Genomic DNA, 22,787 nt, shown 5'->3' with positions numbered 1-22,787 from the left:
AAAAAAGTGTGCTGATGTGTGCATACCCATGCATGGGCATTTATTGCAAAATATCATTAACCTTTTCTGCTGAAGGTCAAGATGAAAAACGTATCTGAAGTGTTGTGCTATTGTTGCTGAAATCTCTATGTTTCTCAAAGGCACTTCTTTCTGTTGCGGTATGACATCACCGTGTGTTTGATGGTATTCATAACCAAAGCAGTGAAAGCACCAAGTGAACAGGATGAAACCCATTTGCTTGCACACACTTCTTTCATGTTAAATATATGATTAAAATCAAACTTTGTTTACATTTATGAAGACTGCTATGGGAGGTTACTTTGACACACACACACACACACACACACACACACACTGGAATGACTCCTTACTCTTTCCCTTAAAACCCACATCCTTTCGTCTTTCCCTCTCCTTCCCTCTTTCCTGACAAAGTAACCATTGGTTGCGAAGGCTTGAATTTTGTGTGTGTATCGACCTGCCAGCGCTTTCGTTAGGTAAGTCACATCATCTTTGTTTTTGGAGATTATATATAAAGTGCATGATAAGTTTATGTAAAACACTTGGGGCTGACAGCTGGTTTTGTACAAGGTTATCGATCTTTTTGGCATTAGCTCAATGTTTTATGAGAAATGTGGAACAAATTTTAGTTGCCATAGGGTCTACAGCCAAAACAAATTTTCCAACTTATAGTTATCTGCCACACTTGCTGTTCGTTACTTGGATTACGTTTTATTTTATATTCCTCGCTATTTCACAGTTTGGACAGTGTAGCCATTTTCAAGTGTGTCTGCAATAATGTAATTCATCAAATGAGTTACAGTTGAAATGAAACGGGGTGACTGGATTTTCAAAGTACCAGCATGACACCAAGTTATCACTTACAAGTATAAGAACACTGGGCAGCAACCTTAATGGCTACAACTACACTGATAGAACTGTGTAGCAATCAAGAATATGAAATAAAATGATGCAATGACAGCCTGAGTGGAAGACAAATATAACTTAGAAAAAGTTGTAACCATTTTGTAGTCACTTACACTGATCACTTTTCCCCTGTTATATAGAATATTTGACAGTTACATACTCTTGCCAAAGAGTGAAAATATTGAAAGAAGTGTCATTTGAATCAGTATACATGGCAAATAACAGACTTTCCTTCCCAAGTATAAACTGCAACAGACTGCAATAACTAATTCTTCAATTTCTCAGAAACAATAAGGTCACAGACCTGAGCTGTGCAAGTAAAATTTCCTCGTTTTCAACTGCTGTAATGTTTTCAGCTGGCCAGAAACGGATCCTGCCTCATGACCTTTCACCTTGACTGTATCAAAGACACTGGTATAGTGACCTAAACAATTTCACAGGTGTTACTCTTGAGGCACCCACTACTAGTGTGATGCTGTAGTCTAAATTGGAGGACTGGAAGGACTAAGCTCCCTGACAATAGGACTGTTAGTCATGTAATAAGATGTGTCAGTATAAGCTAAATTCCATTTTCTAGCATTTTAAAATTTTATCTGGAATGACGCACGACAGTTGTGGGTTGTATAATTTTTAAAATTAAACTTATATGGTGTTAATGGCAATGGCAAATTTTGTGATTTCAATCTTTTTTGGTTGATGCAAAACTGAGTACTATTCTTCATTCCCAATTTTTTCATTGTTGACTTCAGTCCAGAGTGGTTTGATGCAGCTCTCCATCCTATTCTGTCCTGTGCAAGCTTCATCATCTCCCAAGTACACATCCTTCTGTATCTCCTTACTGTATTCATCTCTTGGTCTCCTCCTACGATTTTTACCCTCCACACTGCCCTCAAATACTAAACTAATGATTCCTCCTCCTTGTCAAGTTGTGCCACAAATTCCTGTTCTCTCCAATTCTATTCAATACCTCCTAATTAGTTATGTGATCTACCCATCTAATCTTCAGCATTCTTCTGTAGCACCATATTGCGAAAGCTTTTCTGTTCTCTTCATGTTTAAACTATTTATCATCTATGTTTCACTTCCATACATGGCTACACTCCATACAAATCTTTCAGAAACGACTTCCTGACACTAAAATCTACACTCTATATTAACAAATTTCTCTTCTTCAGAAGTGTTTTCCTTCCCATTGCCAGTCTACATTTTATATCCTCTCTACTTCGACCATCGTCAGCTATTTTGCTCCCCAAATAGCATAGCAAAACCTCATATACTTTAAGTGTGTCATTTCCTAACCTAATTCCCTTAGTATCACCTGATTTAATTTGAATACTTGCTTTTGTTGTTGCACATCTTATATCCTCCTTTCAAGACACTGTCCATTCCGTTCAACTGCTCTTCCACGTCCTTTGCTGTCATCGGCAAGCCACAAAGTTTGTATTTTATCTCCACGGATTTTAATTCCTACTCCAATTTTTTTCTTTTGTTTCCTTTACTGCTTGCTCAATATATAGATTGAATAACATTGGGGATAGCCTACATCCTGTCTCACTCCCTTCCCAAACACTGCTTCCCTTTCATGCCCCCTTGACTCGTATAACTGCCATTTGGTTCCTATACAAATTGTAAATAGCCTTTCACTCCCTATATTTGACACCTGCCACCTTCAGAATTTGAAAGAGAGTATTCCAGTCAACATTTTCAAAAGCTTTCTGTAAGTCTTCGAATGCCAGAAGTGTAGGTTTGCCATTCCTTAATCTATCTACTAAGATAACCCGTAGAGGCAATATTGCCTCATGTGTTCCATCATATGTTATGGAGCATAATAAAAATGTTTTGGGACCTTACATTCAGTTATTCTAACCATGCATTGGCTATATGGAAAAAAAAATTTGCATTTAGCCATATTCAATGAAACTGCAGTTGAATAAAGTGCAAAGGATATGATCTGTCACTTAAAATTTCATTATTGAAATAGCAAATTCAAAGGTACACTGTGAACAGCTCGAAATAGATGTACATTGATGATGATCAACCACATAAATTTGTAGCCTATCAGTCATACTGCAAGCATAGTCTGTAGTGTTTATTAACTTGTGACAGCAATCTGTAAAATAAACTGACCAACAATTGGTTACTCCTGGGTTCCTACTTGTCACTGTAGATGCAGCTTCCTTATACACCAACATACCTCACGCCCATGGCCTTGCCACGATTGAACACGACCTCTCCCAGTGCCCTGCAAAACCCACCACTTCATTCCCTGTACATCTAACGAAGTACATTCTAACTCATAACTACTTCACCTTTGAAGGGAAGGTATGTAAACAAATTCATGGCACAGCCATGGGCACCTGCAAGGCACCCTCCTATGCCAACCTCTTCATGGGCCACCTAGAGGAAACATTCCTAGCTGCCCACACTCCAGCCTGGTTCAGGTTTATTTATGGCATCTTTATGATCTGGACCCAATGCCAGGATGCCTTATCCTCATTCCTCCACAATTTGAACATGTTCTCTTCCATCCACTTCAACTGGTCCTCCTCCTCCACCCATCATGCCACCTTCCTAGCTGTCAATTCCCTATTAGATGGCTCCATCCACACCTCGGTCCACATCAAACCCACATCACCAACAGTACCTGCACTTTGACAGCACCACCTCTTCGCATCAAAAAATCCCTCCCATAAAGCCATGCCACCCACAGCAGACATATCATCTGCTGCAACGAGAACTCCCTCGTCCAGTATGTTGAAGGGCTTATAAAGACCTTTGCAGACAGTCATGCCATATCCACACACACATCTGAGCCATATCCACACACACGTCTGATACTCATATCCATCCCAAGAACGAACCACAAATAAGAGCCCTCTTGTCACCTAATATTTCCTGGGACTGGAACGACTGAGTCATGTCCTTCATCACGGTTTTGATTATCAATCACCATGCCCCAAAATAAGGGACATACTACCCAAGATACTTCCATCCCCTTCCAAAGTGGTGTTCCACACCCAACCTCCATAACATCCTAGTCTATCTCTATGCTACTCCCAACCTCGATCCCCTCCCACAGGGATCATACCCAGATGCAAGACCTACTCTATTCACCCACCTAGCGCCTCCTGCTCCAGTCCCATCACAGGCTTACCCTACACCATCAGACGCCTGGCCACCTGTGAAAGCTACCATGTTATATACCAGCTCTGCTGCAATCACTGTACAATGTTTTACATTGGTATGACAACCAACCAGCTGTCAACCAGAATAAATGGCCACTGTCAAACTATTGCCAAAAACTATGTGGACCACTTAGTGGCCCAACATGCAGCAGATCACAATATGCGGGATTTCAATGGCTCCTATACACCCTGTTCCATCTGGATCCTCCCCACCAACAGCTTTCAGCTTTTCTCAGCTGTGCAGATGGGAGCCACCCCTACAGCACATCCTTCACTCCTGAAACCTCCCTGGCCTAAACCTAAGGTAACTCGCTGTCCCCCCCCCTCCCCCCCACCCACCCTCCCAGTAGTGTGTACGCACGCACACGCACAGCAATCCTTTCCCTTTACTCAGCCCTAGTCTGTGAAATCATGTGTTGAGCTGTCTGCCACCTGCCCATCTACCTGCACCCCTAGCTAGCCCATGGATGGCTCCCCACCCTCCCACGAGCCACTGGACACTTCCTCCCCCAACTCCCTGACTCTCTCCATCCCTCACTCCTCCCCTCTCTGCAACCTCACCTCACCCCACTACACTCACCATGGGCCAGGAAAGAGCTGGCAGTTGAATCATCACAATGTAGGGAGACAGGTGTATACATGTGAGTAAGTGGGTGAGAGGTGTGCATGCGTGTTAATAGTCATTTTCCCTCTAGAGTTATAGTCACAAAGGTGGGCCATACGGAAGAAGAGAGGGTAATGGCAGTATTGTCAATGCCTAACACCACCTGTTGCACATGCTTCAGTGAATTCCTGAGTCTTGCAACAAGCAGAATCTGAATGCAATTTATCCCATAAGTGACAAGTCTCATTTGTTTACATTATATATATTGGTTACCAGGGTAAAAAAAAAAACTATCAATAACAAATACAATTGTAGGGAAAACATCATCCACATTATAAACACATTTACAGTCTGCACTGACTGTCTTCATAGAACAATAATCAGAAAATACTGAATGCCCACTGGTTACCTAAGTTTTCAATGTCAGATGAGCAGAAATAGCCTACACAGTCCATCTTTGTTCGTGAACCAAGAATAAAATTTCCACTCTGCAGCTGTGTTAATTTGAGACTTAAAACTGTGTGCCAGACCAGGATTGGAATCTGGTACCTTTATATTTAGAGTTTTTGTAATTACAAGTCTGAAATGTTTGTGTAGAGAAGGTAAGCTTATTACCTTCAGATCTTCGTAACACAAAGGATGATATACATGACCGTCGACACGAATAGCCATGCGCAGATGCCATTCTTCACGCTCTTCATTATAGAACTGCTCAAAGTGATCATGGCAAACATCACATACGGCATCCTCTTGGCCTTCAGCCGATACACTTGGAATTTCATTTGAAGATTCTTCAGATGTTCCAGCTGCTCCTGCCTGCTGGGTCTCAAACCAACTTTGAGCTAAGAAGGGAAAGGAAAACAAACATTAACACACAATGGAGCTAACCATACAACTACAGTCATTACATTGTAGAGTAAGTAAAGTGGTTACAGAGGAAAAACTATGGTAGAAACTATGAACGCAACTGGCACCAGTTAAGATCCAATGAAAGGCAGTTCTAAACATTTAATTGGGTTAAGCAAACAGTGAACTTAAATTTTTGGATTCTATCCTCAAAAAGTTTTTATTTAGTGGCTCTGAGCACCTGATAATGTGAATTTCATCGATTGACTTCCTTTAGCTTAAAGTCTCACAAAATTTGACCCTTAAAAAGATAAAATACACATAACCACTTCGGTGGCTGTAAGGCTCAGAGGGACAGCAACAAAAGAACTTGAATGTTTGTGCCTTACCTCTCTCTTCAAGGTCTTCAATTTCCTCAAACTGGATCCAGTCTGAGACATCATAATACCATTTGCGACTCTGAGCCTTTCTCGTGCTGTCACGTTCTCTCCTGTTCTGTCTGAAGTGCCAATCCAAGTGCTGTGAATACTTCATTGTATGCTCAGGTGGGAAACGCACACCACAAGAGCTACATTGAATCCCTGAGTATAACTGTGCCACAAGAGCAGGTTGCCGTCTACAGTCAAACAGAAACAAGTTTATCAGGAACACTTTGAAGACTGAAACACATGTACTTGTCACAAAAACACTGACAGAAATGATAGATTAATTTCTGCGTGTCTCTATATATTATATTACTCTGGTCTGTGAAATATATACAAAACAATAACAAATGAAGACCCAATCAGTAAGTTAAGAAAAGTGTTTTGCTACGGCTTTGTCACTTTTATTGTAATGCTAGAAGGCAGCAGTTCAGCAGCAATGTATCTCGGGGCACCTGCAGAGAGACCTAAATTCTTACCGTCTCCAATGAATGACATCTGTAGCACATGCAAATTAAGGTAAGATGGAAACTCCACAGTATGAAGCTTAAGACCATTGTATGTATGAAATGCTCAGTGTTGGGATACTATTTCCATTTTCTTACTCAGACAAATTAAAAAACTCTGCTGTATACTCACACTCTTAGTGTTTCTGGCTGAGAAAAGTCAACTGGTTTGATCTGGGTGGCTGGATCATCTGCAGTCTTTTTCTCCTCAGTTACTCCTGTTCCTGAGGTACTCTGACCTGCTGGTACAATTCCTGTAGCAACAAGCTTGCGGAATAATTCCTCAACATTAACTTCTCCTAATCCTGGCAGCAATGACAATGTGGTTGATGATGCAGTCTGCTGCTGTTGCTGCTGCTGCTGCTGCTGTTGCTGCTGTGACTGCGACTGTTGCTGTGGCTGTGTGGTACTTGAATCTTGCTGTTCCACACAATACCCAACACCTGAAGCAGCAGCAGGGGCCATTGATGCTGGAATCAAACTTGTCAGCATCTCCAGTGGAAGTTGGCCTGCAATGATAGTATATAAAAGAAATTACTGCATCTCCAAGAAAGTTAATAAAACACAATATTATAACTAGCTTAGACATGTTTTGCTACTACACCTTTCATTAATGTCTGATAAAGACATCTGTCAGTACCACCTGTCAATTTACTGCTGTTTGCTGGGTATAAAATGGCTGGAAGTAGTATAGGGCAGTGGCTCATTGTTATGTATGTTCATTAACTCCTTTGACTGCTACAGATGAGATTTCTGCATTCTGTGCTGAGAAACATCATCCAATTTTAAGCAAATTACTGAGTGGAAAAAATTTGATGCTTGCACATTTTACAGTCTGATATCTTCGCTTGATGAAGGACTAAATCTCTTTTCGTTATTCATCAAAGTTACTGTACTGTATCAAAATAAGTAAGACTTTGTGTAAGGTTGAGTTTACCCATACATTACTTTGTATGAAACAGAGATAAGATATCAGAATTTTATCTAAAACTGAGAGCAGAACAGTATTTCATTTCATCTTGAGATACTAGTTGTTCTACCCGAAAGACAGTCCTGTTCATCCTGCCCATCAGGAGTCAACATGGTCATAACAATTGTCATATTTCTTAAATGTCTGAAGATAGCACAATGAGGTTTTGCCTCAATGATAGCATGCAAAGAGACGTGTGTTGTATTTTTTATTCACCAATATATGGAAGTAATCCACAGCAGTGAGTGAGTCGGTTGAATTGGACACGTATCATTTAAGGAAAACCCAGAAGCCGTGTTTAAGATCTTCATCATCATCATCAGCACCTAGGGAGTTGTGGAGCATCCAGTTTAAGTATCCACAGCAGTCATGGATTAAGAAGCAAAGTACAGTGCAAAGGTTATATAAACTCCAGATTTAGAGGATTGTCACACAACAGGCAAGCAGTGGCATGTAAGTCAAAATTTGGAGTATGAGGGACCAGAAGAAAGGAAAGAGGTATGTGGAAGTACAAAACTTATTTCTGCTCCCATACCTTGTCTGTTACAGCATCATTTAATTCTGATATACCTCAGTTTTTTTTTCACTCAGCCAAAGAGCAAGATCTTTCTGACTGCTACAAGCAAACTAAGTTCCTTTTATTCAGGCTGCTATCTGTGGATGAATCACCACGTAGCCAGCCTCTCCCTGTGCTGAATATTTACTGGAGTGTGCAGTGGCTATTTCATCCGTTCGTCTGTTGATCCCCGAGTGGTCATAACTGAAACACTCGTCACTGTACTACCTCCAGAAAGAATAAACCCGGTCTCGGCTACCTTTATGATGATTCTGGTCATAATGTCATGCCATTTATAGCAGAAGGGGGTATAGTGACCACCTCTCATATAACTCTAATACACAGTGTAACAACAATGGAAATTCCCAGATGGAATGATACGTAAAACGGCAGATACGTAAAAACCACCCCTCTACAGCTAACTAATTTGTGCCACATAGAAACACTCAAAAGAATGCAGTGTTTACACTAGCTTTTGGAGCTCTTGCTGTCTCTCTAGCAAAAGTACACTCGCACCTGCAGCCATTGGTGAAAGGATTTAGATGTGTGTGACTGTGTATGTGATTTATGTCCTTTTGCTAGAGAAAGAGCAATAGCTTGAAACCTAGAGTAAATAATATTCTCCCGAGTGCTTCTATGCACTATACATCCATCAGCTGTAGACGAGTGGTTGCCTTTCCTTTATTTTATGCTCCGATACACTAGCATTTACTGTGAACCATAATAAGAACAACACATTGCTTTTGATGAACTTTGCGTCACAACAGTTTAAATTAGGTTCGTTTGAGCAGCCAGCCCACACAGATGTTTTGTATGAGAAGCTTCATCTCTCCCTTCTCACTGTGAAGTGTGACTGTTAGCCGTTATAAGCAGCAGCTGCAAACTGCCAGATGCATCCTGGGAAATTTTTGTGGCACGGCCAAGCTGCCAAATTTGCTCATGCACAGAGCAGTCAGAATTGTTGAACATTACTCTTTAAATGGACTGAACTAAGGCAACCAAAAGTCTTCGTACTATGGCAGAGGCGGGTAAATAACTGATGCTAAGTGGTCTATGCAGTCATACTGCCCTAGTCAAGCACCTGCAAACAGGAGTGGCCAATGGGCTTGTGCATGCGCAGGACATGTTCAATAGGGCCAACTGGCAGGTATCCTTTAGTACCTGCATCTGCCTGCACACGAGATGACGTGCTTGTAGATGTCTGTGCCCTGTGTGACAGCGTTGGAACAGCCTCCCTTGAATGTAGACATAGGCAGACAAATTGTGTAGTGTATGGTGTAAATAAGAGTGAGTAAGGTGCGAATGTCCTGTATGGTAACTATTCGAAGTGTTGCTGATGCTTTTAACTACTTCTTGTAAACCAAGAATGCCTGGATGACAGCAACTGAGTTTTCTTGGCACATTGATTCTCCATGTTTAGTCTTTTGGGTGTAACTTATTAACACTGCAGAATCTTAAATCTTTAATTGTTTCCTGTTCCTCTATGCTAGCAAGGTAACTCTTTTTGCAACCAACTTTCAAAGGAAGATGTTTTTATGTCAGAGAACTCCTTATTTATACCATTAGCAAATTATTGGCATTCACGTACAACTGTTTTTCACACAAATCCAAATAGGTTTCAACATCTTTGTAGCATCCTCAGCGGGCAATTCTTAAATTTTCTACGCATTTGGTTCCGTAGTGGAATGGAGAGTAGTCTCCATGTGACCCGCAGTCACGTTTCACGATTTTTCTATTCTAGCTTCCTTTACAGCTCACAAGTCAAATGCATTTGGCTTTTATTAATATTTTCCACAGAGACAGTTGATTCACTTGAAACGAAGTGTTTCATTCCACACTTTTGGCTAGTTTCAACTGTTCACTGAATTTGAAGTGCATGTTTTCATATTCAGGCACGTATGGTACTATGCCACAATAAAGAACCTGTTACAATATACTACAGATACTCCAAGAAAATTGGCTTTCCCAAAAGCCACACTCAAAAGCTTTAGCACACATCTGCCTTCCATGAAACACGTTCTTCGGTCACAAGACATGTTTCAACATTCATCTCTTACTCCTCTAGGCTTGATATTATTTCTTAATTTGTGTTGTTTACATCTTAAACTTACAGAACGCCATTCTTTAGTAAGTTGTAGCTGGCAGCACACAGTGTTTCATCACTGTAACTGCCTATTATACAGTTTCTTGGCTTCCCAAATAACCTTATAAATTTTTATATAGTTTGAGCAAGTCATGAAAAGCTCCTTGTTCTTAGTTATGGTGTACAGAAATACCTTTTTTTATTTTTGCAAGAAATTTATATTCCTTCTTATTAGCTTTTTTGCACTGCTATTTGGATGTAAATTTGATTAGAAATGTCTACATAACAATATTGCAAACCACGAATTTATAAATAAAAAAAAGAGAAGAAGAAAAAAAAACACGCGATCTAGTGTGAGTCACCACATACAAAAATATTATGGCACTTTCGCATTGTGAAATGAATTTTGTGCCAAGGACTAAAACACTTGCCTGAAGAAGTGTAATTCCGTATGTCCCCTCCAAACAAAATGTGGCGGTGCTGCACATAATCACATCATGCCCCACTACACAAAGTTCCATACAGAAATACAACAAAAGGAATATGATTAGAGCAAACAATTCCAATGTCATCATACCTGCGCATGTACAGTAACATCTGGCACTCTTTGGGAGCTGATCAAATGAATCTGACTGGTCACAGGAAAATACAGCGAATGAAGATGAATTATGTTAAAGGTGGGAATGAGCAATTAATTTCATAAATCACACACCTTTTACTCTCATTTTAAACCAACACTTTGAAGACCAGCTACATAGAAAAAATTCAGGCCCAGAAGACCAAACATTAATGTCATTATTTAAAATCTTACTGGCACAATTGTGTTTGGTATGTGAAAGCTTAGCTTTTCATGTAGCTATACTTTATGTATACTAATGTAAACCATGAGTTTTCCTACTTGTGTGTTCACACTGCTTAACAGTGATGTTGCTACTGCCCGACTATATCACATGTCCTATACTAAGAATATCTACAGTCATCGGCTGGTGAGACCACATGATGTGAGTTATAATTGGCTGACAAAAACATGTTGCTATCTCCATTTCAATGCTTTGGAAACTAACAATCTCTGTTTGGTGGAATTGGCATTTATACTTTTGTAATACGAAAATATGCTGTGTGCATGTTGCTATGCATCAAAGATCTTTCCAAGACGCTTATTTTTTTGCTGGGTTTCACTTCGTAAAGTGCCGGGAAGTTATAGACCGGTGTATAAAATCTTTGCCATTCAAAGGATAGATAAGTTTTACAATTTCAAGGGAAAGTATACGGTTATGTAACACGAGAACATGTATCTTCAGCCAGGGAAAAAGTGTGTATCTTCATCCAGGGAAAAAGTGTGTATCTCCAGCCAGGGAAAAAGTGTGTATCTCCAGCCAGGGAAAAAGTGTGTATCTCCAGCCAGGAAAAGTGTGTATCTCCAGCCAGGAAAAGTGTGTATCTTCAGCCAGGAAAAGTGCGTATCTTCAGCCAGGAAAAGTGCGTATCTTCAGCCAGGAAAAGTGCGTATCTTCAGCCAGGAAAAGTGTGTTTTTAACTGACAAATCCAGGATGTGTGTGTGTGTGTGTGTGTGTGTGTGTGTGTGTGTGTGTGTACGTATACGTACCCTGGTGTAACACATCTGAAATCTAGTAATTTTCGTCTGTAAACATGATTGCTGGTAGAGCTTCAAATTCAAATGATGTATAGTTTACCACTAAATTTCATGCACACGAACTCTGATAACATTTCTGTACACAACTTCCAAAAGCAAATAATCTAGTTCTAGGGATACTTTTCATTTGTGTCCGAGAAGTGGTTCTACACTGGAAATGAACAATTATCTGTAATTTTGTATCATTTACACTATATACACTGCATTCTTAATTTTTGTACTTCATGAACAAAGTAGATATTACAGCATATGAAATTGGTGAGGTCTGTGTGATTGTCCATGCAATAATTCTTCCTTTTGATGCCACCTTTGTACTGGCACTGACAGAATCACTACTATATTTTTACTTTGCTTCTATATATATATATATATATATATATATATATATATATATATAACAGAAAGAAACTTCCACATGGGAAAAATATGTTAAAAAGTCTTTCCGCTCCCGGGATTGGAATGACCCCTTACCCTCTCCCTTAAAAACCACACCCTTTCATTTTTCCCTCTCCTTCCTTCCTTCCTGACGAAGCAACTGCCAGTTGCGAAAGCTCGTAATTCTGTGTGTGTGTGTTTGTGTGTTTTGTTCATGTGCCTGTCTGCCGGCGCTTTCCCGCTTGGTATATATATATATATATATATATATATATATATATATATATATAGAAAGAAACTTCCACATGGGAAAAATATATTAAAAACAAAGATTCTAAGACTTACCAAGCGGGAAAGCGCCGGCAGACAGGCACAATGAACAAAACACACACACAGAATTACTAGCTTTCGCAACCGATGGTTGCTTCTTCAGGAAGGACGAAAGGATGTGGGTTTTAAGGGAGAGGGTAAGGAGTCATTCGAATCCCGGGAGCGGAAAGACTTCCCTTAGGGGAAAAAAAGGACAGGTGTACACACACACACACACACACACACACACACAAGCAAACATATTTAAAGGCAAAGAGAAAAAGCAACCATCGGTTGTGAAAGCTAGTAATTCTGTGTGTGTGTGTGTTTGTGTGTTTTGTTCATTGTGCCTGTCTGCCGGCGCTTTCCCGCTTGGTAATTCTTAGAATCTTTGTTTTTAATATATATATATATATATATATATTCCCATGTGGAAGTTTCTTTCTGTTTTATTTATATCCATGGCACTGCATTTAGCTGTCTACTTTATTTTCTACATTTGTACCTAATGTTTTGATGTGCTTCCTGTTTTGAAAAAACTACTGTTTTACGAAACGTGGTCATTCACAATAATATTTGAGAAGTGTCTTGGAGTAAACCCTAGAACATTCTAGACATCAGAGTACCTTCCTCTGTTGCTTTTACTCTTTTCTATGACATACATTCCAACAAATTATTTTACCAGCAACACATGACACTCCGCTGCTATTTGCATATTTTCATCTTGCCTTTGGTCTGTGGAAAAAAACTCTACCACCACTTCAGTCTTCTGCATTGATTTTGCAACCCAATAGTATGACAGTACAGCCAGCTGCTTCTATACTAGAGTTGCAATCTGGATCACACTGTGGTTTCTTGATTCTTTCACCAGTTTGTCTATCAGTTTTTCCATCTATAACATTTCTACGGTATTACAATTCTCTCTGACCATAATACTTTACTACATGGAAAGCATCACACAAGTTTCAGTTCATCTTGTGATTTTCACACACTGCACCTGTTCCTATGAAGTTTTACTGTTGTTGCTATATAGTTATGAAGCTTGAGAAACATATACCAAATGTTAAACAGTTTCATGATTGTTGTTGCTATACCACCTCTTTCTCCAAATTGTGGAAGTGATTTTCAATGTTTTGGCTGTGGAATGCCACATGAACTTTCATAACTACGTTCCTTGTGGCAAATAACCTGTCTCCTTCGTTGCGGGAATTCTTAAAACTAGCAGAAAACGATCTCGGGACATAATTTTGCTAGAAACTAGTGTTCAAAAGAGTTTCTATGAGCTAGAAGCCGGTAATTTTCAGCTTCTTCATATGAATCTTAGGCAGATAAACAGCAAAAAGGAATGCATTTCCTAAAATCCCATTTATTTTCCACCTATCATTGAGAATGTGATTTGTTACAAGAATTATGAGAAAGAGCAAGGCATCTGTAAAGGAAACTGTCTACAAGATGCTAGAGCAATCAATTCTAGAGTACTGTTCCAGTGTTTGCAGTCCTTATCAAGTAGGCATGACCACAGATATCAAAAGAATTCCGAGACATGCTGCTAGGATTGTAACATACAAAGGTGTAAAAGAAATGCTCAGGAAATCCTCCAATGGGGAAAAACTTAGTTTTTCGAAACCCTGTTAGATAAATTTAGAGGACCTGTATTTGACAAACATTTGACCATTCTGATGCCACCATCATATATTGTGCATAAGGATCACAAGAACGTAGTAAGAGAGAGAGAGAGAGAGATAGATAGATAGATAGATAGATAGATAGATAGATAGATAGAGAGAGAGAGAGAGAGAGAGAAGTGTGCATACAGAGTGATTTAGACAGACATTCCTCCCCCCCCCCCCCCCCCCCCCCCAGCTCAAGTATGAAATAAGCACTGCTAGGTACTGTAAAGTGGCTTGTAAAAAACACTGAAACCCTGCTTTTACTTTTCAAGGTACTTTTTTTTTAAGCATCAAAGTACTTGTCAGGGACTTGTTTATTATGTAATTAGATTTACATGATTTTTTTTTTCCTTTGTTTAGCCTCTGACACAATTAGGGCTGGTACCTGCCTGGGAAGTAGAAACACTGGACTTCATTTCACTCATCATAATCGATGTTTTTGGAAAGTCTACAACTATGCCCTTCCTTCAATACTTACTGTGCTGGACCAAAAATAAACACACTTTTTAATCAAATTTCATCCTTGAAAAGTTAGGCTGCAGATTATATCCGCTACCTTGTCTTCTTACAAACATTAAGCTACTTGCAACAACACAACTACCATCTGTAGCCAAAATGACAACAGTGCATTTTATTATGGAACAATGCCGAGTACAAAGCAAGCGGAAGTTCAGAAAAATTTTGGTGGGTGCCGTCACAACTAACTTCTACTACCGTCGAATATATGTAGTGCTACAAAGGCACGCTTTGGGGGGGGGGGGGGGGGGGGGGGGGGAAGAGGAGGGGGTGGGTGGAAGAAGAGCTTTTTTTCTCCACCCCGAATTTCGACCACTGCATTTTCGTACATTATCCAACGAAGTAAATACAAATTCCGTATTGTTCATCTTCGAATGTCGCAGTATTTCAATTACGAAAATCCGACTGGCAAGACTGTTTGGGGGTGTTTGTCAACATGGCCAACTCTACATTCTGAATTTTTTCCTACCTATGAGAAGAGATTGTTGCTGATATGAACTTTTATGAATTGTGACTCTCATGAAGTATTCTCTTCACCATAAGAATAATATGAATATAAACATTTTCCCATGTATTGTTTCGTGTTTGCTGCTGTCTCATTTAAATCCTGTCTGCCTAATAAACTACGAAACTAGAGTGAGGCAATAGCAAACGCAGAAGAATATACATATCATATCATGTTTATATTCCTATTATTCTTATGCCGAATAGTGATACTGTCAAAAATGAGGCACGGCAGTTGACTAAATTTTTAAATCTAAGATGACTAATTTCTGCGCAGAATGTAATGTAATAAGGCTGTGCCTGCAAAGATTTTCAAACGGAGAAAATTTTTCGCTAAACTCTCGTTCAGAACATCATCTATCATACACAGTCTATTATTTGCTTCTTGTTGATCATTATCAAAGAAAGCAACAGTGTAAGTAACAACAAATAGCAGTCTCTTGCCTTTTTTTTTTTTTAATTGTAAGCGGCGTTAGTGCACACAAAAACAAGCCATGTCGCGAGCGACGACAGGCCATAAACACGCGGTATCAGAATGCGACAAACAATGCATGACACAGTACAGTAATGCATTTTCAGCTTAGAGTGACGTAAACACCTATAACAAAGAAAATGGCACTTATCAGATAAGTATGGTCGGAGCGCCTAACACATAGCAATGGCTACCTGGTAAAGCTTAAGTGCTAAGCTTACGACTGGAACCAAACTATTGTAGTTGTATCGTCATTCATTCGATCTAAATTGTGTCTCATATTGCAATGGACCAACTTGGTTTCGATTTGGAGATGTGGCCTAAAACTTTTGCCTCCTCTTGAATTTTGTGTCTCAATTTCAGGTGCGGCTTAGATTCAGCACTTTTTTTTCCCCCTTGAATTCGAGACTCTTTTCAGGAGCGGCTTAGATTCAAGGAAATACGGTATAACCATGAAAGACCGGATACAACCTCCACGCCAATTTCATTAGATTTGGAGATGGTCGAGTGGGGACCACTGGTCCCCATGACATGGAATGACCCAGATATTAAATGTGGCCATAAACAATCCTTTCAAGGACAATCTCCAAAACATGTATTCAGACTGGCTCCTGGAAGAAGACCATGACAGAGTGGATTCTTGCTTCAAAGTCCTCATTATCATCAGAGCCCATCATAAAGGGGTCCAAGAAATGCTGCAAATTGAATACACAGTGAGGATGAAGTGCTGGGGAAAGATAATGAAGAGAAGAAGTAGAAGTGAGAGTGATGAAGTGAATACTGGTACTGATAGTGATAAGAGTAAATGAGACAAAATTGTTGCCAATGTGTTGTATGTTTATGGTACCTACATCTTATATGTAAGTGTTCTGTCCAGGCAGAAAGTACTCTGCATGATGTTTTAATATGTGTTGTTCTGCCTCTTTTGCCACAGTGCTCCCTGCATTATGCAGAGAACCACATGTGCAAACCATGATTCATGTTCAAATAACTTACGGGTTTGCTGCCGGGTGACGTCGTCGAACACCGCCGATACTTCGACAGGAGCACACTCTGCCATTCTCAAGGTACAAATGCAAGGAAGAAAAAATGTGCAAGCAAATTTAATACCTCGGTTCACAGAGGAGAAACAAGGAAGACACCACACACAGACCAAGTGTCAACACAACCAAAGATAACCAACATCAGAAATATCAGGAGAGACAGAGCCAGATTCCAAGCAGCATTTAAACAAAATCCACCACCTCTGTTAATAAGGTTGCTTGATAGTCTGATTTCAACAGCTTCCTTAATAACACTATCCAAATAGCTGGACGTGCAAGCCAGAATCTCCATATTGTTGTACTCCATAGCATGACGGGTGTCAAGGCAATGTTCTGCAATAGCGGATTTGCTCGGCTGTTGTATGCGTGTGTGACGCTTATGTTCAATACACCGGTCTTCCACAGTCCTGATTGTCTGACCAATGTATGACATGCCACAACTACAAGGAATACGATAGACTCCAGCCTTAAGCAAACCAAGATCATCTTTTACAGGCGCCAACAGGGCCTTAATCTTAGAAGGTGGTCGAAAACCACATTTCACATCGTATTTCCGCAAAATACAGCCAATCCTGTTCGAAATGCTTCCTGCGTAAGGCAAAAAGGCCGTAGACTTAGGTGCCACTTCGTTGCTATCGTCACTCATCCATTGCACAGAAGGCTGATAGTGCAACGCATGTTTGATCTGCCTCTCACTATAACCATTCTGACAAAAGGTGACTTTGAGATGTGCCAAACTTTCAGGGGCTGAGATAACGTGGGACCTGTGAACCAAGGTGCGAAGTACTCCTTCACGCTGAGCTGGATGGTGACAACTATAAGCTCGCATATACAAGTCAGTGTGGGTGGGCTTCCTATAAACAGAATGTCCCAACGTACCATCAGTCTTCCTTTTGACCAACACATCAAGGAAGGGAAGGCATCCATTCTTTTCCACCTCCATAGTGAACTGAATATTCAGGTGGATTGAATTCAGATGTTCCAAAAACCGGTTTAAATTCTCACTACCATGAGGCCACACAACAAAAGTGTCGTCTACATATCCGAAAAAACATGCAGGTTTCAAGATCACTGACTCCAATGCACGTTCCTCTAAGTCCCCCATAAACAAATTGGCCACCATAGATGACAACAGGCTTCCCATTGCAACTCCATCAGTCTGTTCGTAGTACTGACCATTGAATAAAAAGTTGAAGTCAGCACACGTCGAAACAAATTTATTAACTCTACACCACAGTTAACCTCAATTACCTGCAACGAATCAGACAGAGGAATGCGAGTGAAAAGAGAAACCACATCAAAACTGACTAAAATATCAGAGTTATTCAAATGCAATCCCTGCAATCGACTTAAGAAATCTGCAGAGTTCTTAATGTGGTGTTCACACCTACCTACTATTGGGCTCAACAAACTAGCAAGATTCACAACATTGCCAGTCATAAATCAAGAGTTAGTTAAAATTCCAAAAAACAATTATCAGACTTCTCCTTTTTAGTGTAGTACTTTCCAAAAGTAAAAAATTTTTGCCAACTGCCACAGGAAATTAAATAAATAAATAAAATAAAAATTATCGTTACAAGAAATTATTAAGAAAAATATTTCTTGCTTTAACCTGCGGGAAAAACAGAATGACAGATGTACTTGGACAGAAAATAGTAAATGAACATTCTAAAAGTCTGTAGATGCACGTGATATACATTTTATTGTGAAAAAACAGTATTCAGTAATAAAAAATACTAGGTTGATGCGTACGTTCATAGACTTTTTTGTTTTGCCTGTCAGTGTTCTGGCAAACTTATCAGTTGCCAAGTTATTTATTTATTTTTTGTACACTGTTGCTATTTGAGTTTACATATTTTCATTTGGAAACAGTAAGTGGAACTGTGGATGCTAGAGAGAAATCTGAACATTTTTTTATTATTATTATTCTGTTTTGAGTTCAATGTAGAGGTGACAGCAGTAGAGGCAGCCAGAGACATTTGTGCTGTGTATGAGGATAATGCTGTTGGACAGAGCATGGGAATAAAATGGTTTCCTTGTTTTGAGGAGGATCATTTTGATGTTAAATGACTTTAGTGATTCCCCATGTTCAGGAAGTTTGAGGTCTGATGAAGGCTGTTTAAACACATCAATTCACAATTATCCTCATCAGTATACTCAAGAATTGACAAAGGTGATGAACTGTGATCATACCATCATTGTGTGACAAATGCGTTCAGTGGAGAAAGTTCAAAAATCAAGTGTTGGGTACCTCTTATGCTCTAAGCCAAAGTACAAAAAGCAGCAGGTGGCCATATGTGCGTCTCTGCTTGCTCTTCGTCAATTGGCTTGTGAACAACCCTGACCATTCCTCCTCTGTATCATTACAGTGGTGAGAAACGGTGTCTTTATCTTAAGATATAGAAAAGAAGGAATGGATGAGCCCAAACAAAGCAGCAACTCCCCTTACAAAGACCTGCACGTTTCCACCGAAGATAATGTTATGCACCTGATGGAAAAGTGACTATGTGGTGTACTATGAATTGCTTCCCCGTAGTGCAACCGTCACTGCTGACACTTATTGGCAACAATTGAAATGTCTTGCAGATGCAATCCAAGAACAATGACCAGGGAGACTGCCTGAAGTGATTCTACTCTACTGCTTGCCTGCATTCTCCCAGACTGTCAAAAAACATTATACAGGAGTTGGGTAACATCTGAGGCACTATTACTGTATTGTGTCACCTATGAACACATTTTATTTGTAACAGTCTCTTTTCACAGCAGTGCGCAAATACTTTTACGCCATCGCCAGGATTTTAGTTCCGACAGCTCACCTTAATACGACCGAGAATATTCCCGACTGCTCAAAAAGATTTTATTTGCAGCTCTTACTCTCTCTGTACCTATCACCCAAATCTCTGATAAACACTATGCAAAAGTAACTGTAGGTACTTTCAAGCTAATATTTCCATTTAAGTAAAGCAAAATATATTTTGTGTGTAGTTATGTGAAACTGTTAAATTTTATATAAGCAACAAAAGTGGGTGCATTTTACACAAAACTTCATTCCTGCTACTGCAATGTACCTGCAGTCCATTACAAATTTCTGAATCAAAATCCAAGTGAGCAGAGAAGACAACAAACTGCGGTCTCCAAGCCACCGCCCCCCCCCCCCCTTTTTTTACAGAGATCACATTGTATGTTTCTATCCATCAGATATTCTCCTCTGTCATAGTATTTACTTCACTATTAATATGGAGTGAATTTGCATGGAATTTACACCATTCCTGGCTGCTTCACTGTTGGCCAGATCAGTAAAAAATCTTCAGTACATTTAATATGACTATTTTAGATTGTTTTCTAATGCATTCTCACCCTTTACACACGCTGACCGAAGTAATGCTATGCATATGCCCTCGCTCCTGCATTTCAGTCGCTACCAAACACATGTCAATGCACCGTGAAATCACACAATACCGCACAGAAACACACAACATTCTGCTGGTACTGGCCAACTGCGCTATTAACTGTACATGTTAAGTGTACACAACACAATAAAGCTATGAGGCGAGCAAACCAGAGTGCTTGGTGTCGTTGGACTGCAGGAAGCAGAAGTGATCTTTAGGTGTCAATTTCATGATGGCCACTCTTAAGTATTTTGTCTTATGATACCACTAGTCTTATGTCGCAATGCATGTAAGATTATGTACTTAATGATCTGTTGTCTTCAAATTTACTTCCGATGTGTTCACATTCTTGCACACCAAATTATCTTAAAAATTGCACACTTGCACTGCTGAAGTTTTTGCAATATCTCTTCTTCAGCTTTTTCTTAACAGCTTTATCTCAAGAGTGTCATCTGTTTTTCCTCTTCAAACAAGAGACATTTACATAAACCAACTACAAAGGCTTTTTTAAAAATTAGTTTTACCAAAACTACATGTAAAAATTGATGTCATCCTTACCAGGAGTTGGGCGCTGGGCAGTTAATGCTGGAACAGTACCAAAAGATGAGACTGCATTATCTATAGTCGTCGTTATGCCAACTGTTGGTGAATTTCTGGCACCTGAACTTTCTGGAGAATCTCGTCCCTGTTCTCGTTCAACCTTCCGCCGCGATGATGCACCTGTATGGTAAATGTTTCAAGTATGTGTTAATTATTATCCAAGGTACTAATTTTTCAAATATCTACATCAATAAACTGGCAAATATATAAGTTCTGGGTGTATCTTGTTTTGTTCTGTGGCTAGCTCCCCTCTCCCATCCTTCTCCTCCTCCTCAACCATCACCCTCCTCCTTGATTTTACTTTTTACTTCTCATTTTTTGATAAAATTTATCTTCTGTAAATGCAATAAAGAGGATCACCCATAATTCCATAAATCATCAAAAAGAAAGAAGATAATCACAGAAGGCAGGTAACTTTACACTTCAGATAGTTGGCAGTTTCAAAATGAGGGCAATGAAGTTGGGGATGAAATTGGTGTTAATGGGATGTTAAAAACTACGAGATTACAAACAGAACAATCAGAAAGAAATCTTTAATATTCCACTAACTTGGGAGTTTGAGCTGTCACTGCAGGTGACTGAAATAAGTCTCTCCTCAAATCATTAGGCCAATCCCAGAGCCTCTCCCTGTAGTCTTATCTTTCTCCTCACCCCTACCACTCCCCACACTCCTATCCTCTACATGCTTCTTAAAGTCCATAAACCTAACCAACCTGGACTTCCCATGGTGTCCAGTTACTCTGCCCACACTGAGTGAATCTTTGCTCTCTTAGGTTAACACCTTCAGCCTATTACCCACAACCCACCCTTCTACATAAAATATAATAATCATATCCTCCACAGTTCCTGTTCCTTTATCACATGGTGCCCTGCTCGTCACTATTGATGCCACCTCCCTTTACACTAACATCTCTAATGCACACATCCTTACTGAAATTACCTTTCCCAACACCAACGGGTTCTAAACCAATAACCTCCTTCCCAGTCGCTGTGACCAACTACATACTCATCCACAATTACTTCTCCTTTGCAGGCATTACCTACAAACAAATCTAGAGTATGGCTATGGGCACCCGTACAGCACCACCCTATGTCAACCTATTCATAGGCCATCTAGCAGAATCCTTCCTAAACACCCAGAATCCCATATCCCTCACCTGGTTCAAATTCACTGATGACTCAGTACCACCAGGGACAGGAGCAACTGAATTAGTGTCCCTGCCAGGGTTTCGACTACCTCTCACCATGCCCTTAAATGAGGAATGTCCTACCCACATACCTTCACACCCCTTTCACAGTGGTGTATTCCACCACCCACCAAACCCCCTGTCCATATCTAGACAACCCCTGCTCCCGACACCTTGCCTCATGGTTCATATCCCTGCAATAGACCTAGGTGCACGACCTGTCCCATACGTCCTCCCACCACCATCTACTCCTGTCCAGCCACAAGCATCATCTATCCCATCAAAAGGCAGCGTCACCTGTGAAATCAGTTGTGTGACCTACAAGCTAGGTTCCACCCATTGTACTACATTCTACATGGTCTCGACAACCAACAAGCTGTCTGCCCGCATGAATGGCCACCGACAAACTGTGGCCAAGAAACAGCTGGACCACCCAATTGATGAGCACACTGCCCAACACAATGTTCTTCACTTCAGTGACTGCTTCACAGCCTGCATTATCTGGATCCTTACCGCCAATGCCAGCTTTTCTGAACTGCGCAGGCAGGAACTCTCCCTGCAATATATCCTCCACTCCCATAATGCTCCTGGCCTCACCCTTTGTTAGTTACTGTTCTTACCTACCTAGCCTGTTCCACCAACACATCCTCAGTCTTTTTACTTCTCTCCTTTCCCGAAACCTCCCCCCCCTCCTCCTCCTAACTGCACCTAGATCCCGCGTACCCTCTCTTTTTCACCTCGTCCCTGTACACTCCAAAAGCAGCACTTTACCACCCCTCCCTCTTCCTCATCCCAGCCTCCTCCTTATTCCCAACACCTAGTTGTATCTGCCATCATGCACTGCTGCTTGCGGTCTGGCCTCAGCAGCCAGAGACTGTGGTCGTGTGTGTGCGAGTTGCATTTGCAGGAGTCTGTGCGAGTGTATGCTATCTATTTTTGACAAAGGCTTTGCTGGCCAAAAGCTCACTTTC

The 22,787-nt window shown here is 40.3% G+C and overlaps 1 protein-coding gene across 3 annotated transcripts in view; it reads right to left on the bottom strand.

The window, feature by feature from the left end:
* Positions 1 to 22,787, bottom strand: part of LOC126282102 (pre-mRNA cleavage complex 2 protein Pcf11-like) — a 137,074-nt gene that overhangs the window by 4,472 nt on the left and 109,815 nt on the right. For all 3 annotated transcript variants that reach the window (XM_049981562.1, XM_049981563.1, XM_049981564.1), the window contains exons 15-18: positions 20,588 to 20,749; positions 6,621 to 6,996; positions 5,949 to 6,175; positions 5,329 to 5,555 (exon numbers count right to left, since the gene is read on the bottom strand). In XM_049981562.1, the coding sequence (XP_049837519.1) occupies positions 5,329 to 5,555; positions 5,949 to 6,175; positions 6,621 to 6,996; positions 20,588 to 20,749 (992 nt within the window). The remainder of the gene's footprint in view (positions 1 to 5,328; positions 5,556 to 5,948; positions 6,176 to 6,620; positions 6,997 to 20,587; positions 20,750 to 22,787) is intronic.

The sequence above is a fragment of the Schistocerca gregaria genome, chromosome 7, assembly GCF_023897955.1.
Source record: "Schistocerca gregaria isolate iqSchGreg1 chromosome 7, iqSchGreg1.2, whole genome shotgun sequence".
In the NCBI taxonomy this organism is placed as follows: domain Eukaryota; kingdom Metazoa; phylum Arthropoda; class Insecta; order Orthoptera; family Acrididae; genus Schistocerca; species Schistocerca gregaria.
Note: the sequence above shows the minus strand (reverse complement) of the source record. Positions and strands in the feature narration are given on the sequence as shown.